This window comes from Nanorana parkeri, unplaced genomic scaffold (assembly GCF_000935625.1).
Source record: "Nanorana parkeri isolate BGI_ZX_2015 unplaced genomic scaffold, ASM93562v1 scaffold771, whole genome shotgun sequence".
Lineage (NCBI taxonomy): Eukaryota > Metazoa > Chordata > Amphibia > Anura > Dicroglossidae > Nanorana > Nanorana parkeri.
Genome location: NW_017307039.1, coordinates 348,023 through 357,464, shown reverse-complemented (window position 1 = coordinate 357,464; position 9,442 = coordinate 348,023). Strand labels below are relative to the sequence as shown.

The window sequence follows — 9,442 nt, the reverse complement described above, 5'->3', positions numbered from 1 at the left end:
ATATATATATATCTGCTATACAAATGTGCAAATAATTTACAACACTTTAAGAAATTTAATTAAAAATGGAGATTAGTTTTGGAGACAGTTTTGCTATGGGACCCATCACATATAATTATGGCCCTGCACTTTACATTCTGATTGTATAATCTCCTTTATATTTAAAACTATGAAATGCAAGCTTCTACCTTCACAGTTCATTCAATTTGTATCTAATCCGGCAGGCTCTTGCATTACATAGATGTTGGTAGAGCTAAAGGACATTGCACAATCAGACTGTAACTTGTATGGCCTTAGTTACTGTGTAGTTGTGATATTAAACCGTCTTTTTTTTTTCTTTTTATGGTTAGAAAGGTCATACTGTACTTTCATGAAAATGCTACCCTTCTTTTTTAAAGCTATTTCTTTCCTCGTTCTTTAGCTGATCCCGGAACCACTCTCCCCTCCCTGCCTGTTGCGGGTGTCTTCATCAGCTAGCTGGCTGATGCTGTGTGCTTACTCCCGGTCGCAAGTAGCTGTTTGCATCCATAGACACACGCACTGTGCAGCAAGTGCCTCTCCTCCCAACAGATTGAAGGCAGAAGGAGTCAATTGCTTGTCTGCCCTCAGTACCCTTCCCCTCTAACCAGGATGTTTGGAACGGAGGATATCTTCAGGGACCTCGCAGTGGTGATAAGTGACCACAGGTAAGGGGGGGGGGGGGCAGGGGAGCCTAGAAAAGTACTGAGCATTTTTTACCTTAATGCAGAGAACACATTTAGGTAAAAAAACGTCCAACCTTTAGTACTACTTTAAAAGGAAATTGCACTTTTTCAAAAAAATATTAACAAGGTTATTCACAAAAGGGTGAAGAGTTTGGAGAAGACAGGAGAAGTAAACAATCTAGGACAACATAACTGAACTGGAAAGTGAGCTGAATTGGAGAATTTTTCCAAATCAATTATGTTGTCCTAGATTGTTCACTTCTCCTGTCTTCTACAAACTCTTCACCCTTTTGTGAATAACCCATGAACACTTCTTCATAAAAGATTAAAAAAGAGCATTTATTATTTTACTTTTTTTAATTGGAACCAGTAAAGCATTGTAACCGCGATTGATGGATCACTGGTGCAAGGCTACGGTGCCTGCAGATTGTCCCTCCCGTACATTCAGTAACAGGGATGTGAGGAACTAAGCCTTTAATGAAGACAAACACATTTGTATTCTGTGTAAAGTATATGCAATTTATTGTAACATATAAACAGTGCTTCATGGTGGTAAACAGCTTATTTCTTCCATTCATTCTTTTCATAATCCCAGTTGGTAGCGAATCCAGTAATGGGACAGACTCTCATGTCGATCATTCTCTTTGTTTGCATGGCTATCCATTCCTCAGAGAGGGTGTGAGGAACCGGACCGTACACTGTGGAGGAAAAGACACTGTTAGATGAGATCAGAGACTGAAAAGTCTAGTTCTACTAAGTGATCGTGTAAATGCCACAAAGGCCAAACATTGCTGAGTAAGGAGGCTGGTATGTCAGAGAGCTCACCCACAGTCCCTGGCAGTACTTCAGTGATTGTCACCATCGGTGGATAGCTGCAGCTCTTGTACCATTAAAGTGAATTAATCCATTAAAAATATCCGAGCACAACTTTCTGACACATGGTGGGTTATGCAGGTCTGCAAATGTACTTTGCTTCCTGCTGTAAGGACATCCATCTGTCTGTTAACATTCTGCTACTTTTCAGTACAGTGTCTAATGTAATAAAATCACCGCGCTGAGGATATCTTATTTAATAACTGCTGCCCAGAAAGCTTAAACTAGAAAAGAAAAAACCTCGCTGGTATGCTGAAACATAGAAGCTTTTTGCTGCCACTGCTGGTAGTTTATTAAATACTGTTTATTTTGTGGCAGACAAAACCTACGCTCCTTTTTGATGCCAAACTAAATGAATTTAATTGGTAAAGCTTGTAAAATTAAAGAATGCCTAAAATTAATATATCAATAAATTATAAACAAACATTTACCCTAAACAGTTTATTCTGAATTACTTTGGGCTCATGCACTTGTGCACCTAAACCAGCACAATGTAAATTCGGCCCTATTTCCCCCACCAAGGAGCCACAGATGCTGCATACAGCTTCTTGTATAAGTCAATAACTGTACACGTCTGTAGGTGGGTATACACTGGTACTTCTGTACACCTGCGCATGCACACAGACATTCTACTTTGGATGCAGGATTACTGGACGCTGGACTGCGACTAGGGAAGTACATCCATGCGCAGGTGTACAGAAGTGTGAGTGTACACCTGGCTTTAGCTAGTGGGATGTACGTTACACATCCAAGGAAGCTACAGGGCCAGCCTCTCTGTGTCCTTTGAACTGGGAAGGTGCAGTAGGGGGCTGGCTGTGGGTGATCAGGAAGTCCCAGTTGGCTCCCGAATCCATGCTGCCAAAATGGGACCATAGGTGTGGGCAGGAGGCGTGCCGGGTTTGCATGGGCACACCCTAATCACCCCGAGTGCAACACCGAAACCCCAACAGTGGGCGCCGTGTTTTTAGTCACTGAGCTGTCAGAGAGATCACAAAGGTCTCTCTGTGACTGTCTCAGCAATAAAGAGTGCAGCAGCACTTGCCACTTACATTGCTCACATAACAGCCGCAGTCCTTGGTGCCTGGAGAGCTAGTAGGGAGCGCGGCTGTGGCATCCTATCCAATCAGGATGCCGGGTGCATGGTCACATGACCACCTGCCAGGCTCCCTGCTTCATTACTGCCCCCCTGGTGGAAGAGATAAAGGACAGTTGAAGAAATGGGAATCTGTGATGCCTTAGGTCTGTGTACGCAGTATAAATATATATGTGTGTGTGTGTGTTTGTACTTTTGTGTGCACACCCTAAAGCAATAGGCTGTGCACGCTTATGTATGGGACACTAATGAACTGTGATGACTTCAGGTCCTCAGGAGACAGCACTGGACTTCTTATCCAGTTTTTTTTTTTTTCTTTAAGTCAGCAGCTACAGTACGGTACTTGTAGCTTCTATTACTTTCTTCAAAACCAGCTGAACTTCCTCCATAAAAAATGAGGGTTTAATATCACTTTAAACCCGCTGTCAGATTTTTGGCCCTCTTGGTCCCATTACAGAAATTTCCCTTTATGTCTTGTCCTGAACACACAACAGGAAGTACCAGGCAGGTCCCCTCTTAGACAGCTGATACCAGAATAAGTGTACCCATTAAAAGATTCCCCCCCCTTTTGGTAACAACTCAAACGTTTGTTTTTTCCAATGTTTCTGAAGACAGTGGTTACCAGTATAAAAAGAGAGCGTGAACTTACCAAGTGGGGACACAGAAAAGATACAAAAGATAACAGGGGTTTCAGCCCTGTCACCACTCTATCCAAAAACTAAACAAAAGTTTTGACTACACTTTAAAGTTGAAATGCCACTGAGTCACTCAAATAAATCTATCACATTAATATGTTAAAAATCACATACATGGGGTACTATGGGTTAGTCATTCTGTATCAATTTTGTAGGGTAATTAGTGTCAATAGAAGCTCATACTAAAACTGTGAATGAAAGGCATGCCTGAAATAAAACCATGTAAAGAACATATATACATGCATGATGGAGTGTCCAGCATTCCTGGCTGTGTGTGGAGGAATTTTACACTGACACATCTACTTAGGTTGACATTCTGCTGGCAGAGCTATCCATAAACTAGTATTTAGACAGTAGAAGGGAGGAATGATCATTGTACTCTACTACTAAACAGGAAGCGCAGCTTGCATATGTAATTAAGTCATGAGTAATAAGTACTCTCATGCATGTATACCAAGAATAACAAAAGAGAGGTTTTAAACCATTAAAACAAGTTGATCATTGTATCTGTAATATGCTGATCATATTTACTGGTATCTAAAATTAAATAAAGAATTAAGATTTTCCTTCTTTCATGTCGATTTCACCAATAAAACTTGTTATTTTCCAGTTATTTCTCATTTTGCTCATTACTTGTAATTATTTTCTTAAGACAACAAAACCAGATGGTGTTTTCAACAGCATTAATGAGGTGGATCAGAATTTTCCAGTGCTTAGCTTGGCTGGCACCATTTAATATATTTAAGGATCTAAAAAGCTACCGTTCACCTAAAAAGTCCTGATCTAGAACAAACAGGCAGGATATTAGTGAGATCAAAAGTGTCAAGACCAATGCTGTACGACTACATGCACATGGAAAGAATCTTTATTTTCATATTGTCTATGTGCAATATGGATATAAGGGCATGTGTAATCTTTCCTCGTGTTCAGTCTGCTTCTACCTGCTTTCCAGACGCTCCCTAAATTAGCAATGGCATTGTAGAAAAGTGGCGTGCCAACCCACAATCTGGCACCTGTACACTAACATGGGATAGTCTCCATTGTTCTAAACAAAGTCCTGTAACAAACACAATAGAGCTGATTTTCACACAAACATTTCTTAAAGTAAAAAACTTGTTTTAGACATTGGCAGAGCAAAACCATGCACATAGTGAAGAATCATATGCAGGGACACAATTTGCATATTTATGAAACTACCTGTATGATACAACATTCAATTTAAAGGGAAGCTATAGCTAAAACTTTTTTTTTCGCTTTTGTTTCAGAGAAGAGTTAGAACCTCGATCAAGGATCTATTGTGTACCCATTACAATGATTTTCAATTACTTTCTGTTTCAGATACACAACACAAAATAGGAAGACATCTTTCCCAAAGGGAAGGAAGAGCACACCATTGGGAGGTATCACCAAAACAGTTGCCCTCTGAGGGAGATTTTATCTTGACTCCCATGTTGGTGACAACCTTCTGTCATACTGACAAAGGAAAGAAAATTAGGATTAATTTCTGTAACAGGGATACAGGCAGCAATAAAAACCTGACAGAGCCACATCAGGCTAGCTCTATGCTGACGTACTACAAGCGAAACCTAAAATTCCCTACATGGGCTTTTGGAGGTGCAACCAACTCACTCACTGTCCAACGTCTTAGCGTGGCTGCAAAGCATTTACATATCCCTTTACCCCCTTTGAGGAGATCTTAAGGGGACCCTGTCAACCTCACATCAGATAAGCTTGGCAGAGCGTCAACTAATGGAAGCTTTCCCATTGAAATGGGAAAGGCACTTTCATACCTCCTTATTTCAGGAATAAATGGACCATATTATTCACCTCTCACTGTGTGACTCCATATGTAACAAATACTGGGAAACAAACTACAAACTTATAACAAGATGGTACAGAACCCCGAACATGTTGTCTCATATCCACCCAGTCCCTGCTAAGAGTTGTTGGAAATGTATATTTTTTGGGGCTGCCCCAAGCCGAATCAGTTGTGGTCATAACTCACCCAACTCATGACACAATTAAGTGACATTAATCTTATCAATAACCCCATAGCTTACTTCATCTCACACACATTACTAGTTCAGTTTCATTGTACTTATCACTACTTCCAAGTACAATGAAACTGAACTCCCCATGTACACTTGCTCATTGGTTTTCTAGAGTAAAAGACATTATGCATATGAAAGAATTAACAGCTGCACCCAGGTACAAGTCTGAAACCTTCAGGAAGACATGGTTCTGTTGAATGCAATACAAATATTCTAATGAATAATCTTCAACTTTTGTGTTTGCTGCCTCGATCCCCCTTCTGAGGGGGATCGGGGCAGCTTTATTTCTTTATTTCTTTTTATTTCTGGACTTAAAAAAACAGCCATTATCCTTCCCCTCTGGGGTGGGTTACTGTAGTTCCCTCTTCCCCCTCCTTCCTTACTCCTTCACTTTTTTTTTTGGTGGCACTTTTTTTGCCAAGTGGAGAATGTAGTCAGATGTGCAAAACAGAGGTAGCTGAGATAGGAGTCACACTCACATCCCTGAGAATACAATCTTAGACTCTTATTTGTCACTAGACTACTTGAAGTATAAAAGTGGTGTATGTGCTAGAAGACTCTTTCTTGCTCACAAGTTTGAAGTATTGTTTGAAATAGTATTAAGTGTGCCTCCCAACCTTTTATACCTTATTCACATATGTGCACTGCTATAGCACCAGTTCATTCCAGACCCTTTAGTTTTGGAATCTGGTGATCTCAGTACCCCTGCTTATGATTCAGCATAATAATTCTGCAGGCTCCCTGCTGTCCCTACCTAACCCAGGTAGAACACTGGCCAGAACTCAGAACCTCATTGAACTCAAAAAGCACCCTTGCACAGTAAGGCTATAACAGCAGACCTCCAGTCCCTTGTTGAGGCATGAAGTTGTCTGCATGCCTTCCCTGGAGACATTGTCTTTCTCCCCCCTATAAAACATCTGTTAATCCAGAGCTGTGGCTTCTTCTCTTCCCTGCAGCTGTCATTGTGTTTGAATACAAATTTCACTGAAAACACCTCTCTGTCACATAATTCAAACCTAATTTTTGGGAAAACTGATTACACCAGCAGCATCACCTGACACTGAGTCAGAGATCACAGCTTGTCCTTCTAGTTATTATATAACAGCATTAAAATTGCTTTTTTTTTTTAAATCACGTTTTTTGCCAAGAGAAGAATGTAGATAGAGGCCCAAAACAGGGGAAGCTGACATAGCAGCCACTTTTACATACATAAAAGCGCCGTCTTAGCCTTCGTTCACACCTCTGAGATGTGACATTGCAGAGGTGCTGTAGGGTGCATTGTGGTGCACTGTGGTAGGGCAGCCAATTAATTTGAATGGGCTCCATATTGCAGCTAAATCGCAAAGTGCATGTACCTTTTTTAAAACGCATTGCACCCCCTTGTATAGTAACATGTAACCATGTGATGTAGTGAGATACAATGCACATGTGATGGCTAAGTGCGCCGGGGTACCATTAAAACAGAATGGCACCACAGCGGCCCTAACATTGCAACATGTGATGCGGCATGGCATCGTACGCACTCCTGCATCCCAAAGGTGTGAACAGAGCCCTAATCCAACTAATCTAGAGCTTCAAATGGTCCCTTGTTGGGCGGTCCTCTATTTTCCCCTGTGATGATGTAATTTCTCTTCAGGATCCTAAAGGGACCTCGCTGCTATACAGTAAAAAGGCAGTGACGTGGACAGCCACCCCACCAGAAATAAATAAATGAAAAGTGAAGAGTTGGGACCTGAGCCTCAAATGACGACGGCTTTAGGTAAAAGATTTGGTTTTTTAGATTTGATTTTTTTTTCCATTTAGCGATTAGTTAAAGGGGGCGGACATTATGATGTAGATGAGCTTTAGTTTTCTCTAGATCACATGAAGCATCAAAATGGTCTATGACTGACAGTCAACACTCTCTGCAGGGAGAAGATGGTTAGCTGAGCAATCAGCGGTTTGTGATCAGCTCTCGATCAATAGATCCTGCATGTGACACCTGCAGTGTCACATGTTGGCACCAAGTATTGGGAAGAGTACATTTTACTCTTCCAATACTTCTCCGTTATTGAGGCTGCCCATTAAAGCAAACCTGCTTTCAGAGAATATAAAGACTGCCTTGGCAAGCTTTTACAATGATACGGACTAGTTGCAATGGGCAACACAAACAACTTTTTTTCCAAGAATGAAATGATCTGTTCTATTCTTCAACAGATAAAATAAACCATTAGAAAAGTCTGATGTTTACACACAGATTCATGGAGAAAAATATATGTGTCTATACTATTAAAGCCCAGTAGCACTTTCATTTTCAATCAACGAAATAAATTCCAGGAACATCAAAATAAAAGGTGCTCTATGTCTTACAGTTTTTTTTACTTATAAAGCAGCCAAAGTAGAAAATTCCTGTCAGCAGCAGCAGAGTGGAACCCTTGCTCTCTGTGGGGAAGCAGTGGTCTCTCAGCAGAGGTTCAACATGCCCACTACTAAGTGATACCTATAACTCTGCAATCAGCAAAGCTTATGCTCCCTGCTGATTGCAGAGTTCTAGTTCTGAATCAACAGGGGGTGACTGCTACCCCAAAGAGAGCAGGAGTCCCACTCTGCAGCATACTGGCAGGGGACAGACCTTTGTACTTAGTCTGTGGTTGATTTTTAAAGAAAAACTGTAAGACTTTGCACTTTTTGTTTTTTGATGCACCTGGAATGTATTTTGGTATTTGAACGGAAAGTTTAATTAGCCTATAAATCTTAGATAATTAGCCAAAAGGTCCACTTTGGTAATATTAATGGCCTCTTTCCAAAAAGTTATCATTCAGCTGAGCAAATTCATAGACAAAGAGACTCGAGGAAGAAGATCATTTTGAATATACGTCTTAACTTTGGCAGTTGTAAAGGAAATTCGTTGAAATAAAAAGTTGCTGACAGGCATAAAGTCTTTCATAAGTGTAGAGGGTGGTTTCTTGTGCAACACAAACACTCACACCAGCCCTCATTTTATCTCTCCTGTCAGTTTAACTGACAAAAAGCGGCTTGCTTTAACAAGGACGTGTAATTCATAGAAGCAGCCTTCGTAAATCATTGTGTCCCAGAACAGAGAAAAAGCAACACACCACTATAGGAACACCTCGGCTGACCCCAATGCTGTAAATACTAAGCCATTCAAACCACATCTATCATTCGCTAGTATCATCTATTCATCTATATACCAAAAGAACAGGGGAAATCATTACAATGTACAGGTCATTGGTCAAGAAACATGCTTGATTAAACAAAAGTGGGGGAAGGGAAAATATATTGTACAAGTCCACTGTGCACTAAATGAATAAAAAGAAACTAGACTAGATATGTAACCCCCGTGAAAATTTGTTTAATTTCGGATCCATTCAAATGTTTTTTTCTCTGTTTTCGTAATATTCGGATCCACTTGTTATTCGTATTCAGAACCAATCCAAATTTTTATTTCGGACATTCAGATGTTTAAAAAAAAATAATAATAGCATTGAATTAATGAAGAAAAAAAAAAAAGCATAGGTCCCCCCTCCCCACATATCATACCAGGCCCCTTAGATCTGGTCAAAATTTAAAGTCGGGGAAACCACGTAAAAAAAAGAAAAAAAAAAAAAGTTGTGGTCCCCCTAAAATCCCTTGATCTGAGCAGTGGCCCGGCAGAGCAGGAAAGGTGGGGGATCGAGCATGTGGCGCCTGCTCCCTGCACCATACCAGGCCACTTGCCCTCAACATGGGTTAGGGTCCCTCAATGGCACAACGATTCCAATAAGCCCCCCAGCCCACAGACCCCAACAACCACCGGGTCAGGATTGTGGGGAAGAGATCCCTTGTCCTCATCAACATGGGGACCCTACCCCATGTTGATGGCAAGTGGCCTGGTATGGTGCAAGAGATTGGAGCCGCATGCTGGGTCCCCCTCCTTTCCTGCTCTGCTGCGCCGCTGCTTGGATCAAGGGTCTGTTAAGGGATTTTAGGGGGAGCATGGATTCCCCCCCCCCCCCCTAAAATTTTCCTCCAACCTTAAAGGCGTCG

General features: G+C 41.1%; 1 protein-coding gene across 1 annotated transcript in view; it reads right to left on the bottom strand.

Moving 5' to 3' along the window:
* Positions 1 to 1,202: 1,202 nt before the first annotated feature.
* Positions 1,203 to 9,442, bottom strand: part of LOC108793657 — a 45,206-nt gene continuing 36,966 nt past the window's right edge. Inside the window, exon 5 of the mRNA XM_018564663.1 lies at positions 1,203 to 1,402. Within this exon, the coding sequence (XP_018420165.1) occupies positions 1,266 to 1,402 (137 nt within the window). The 3' untranslated portion in view covers positions 1,203 to 1,265. The remainder of the gene's footprint in view (positions 1,403 to 9,442) is intronic.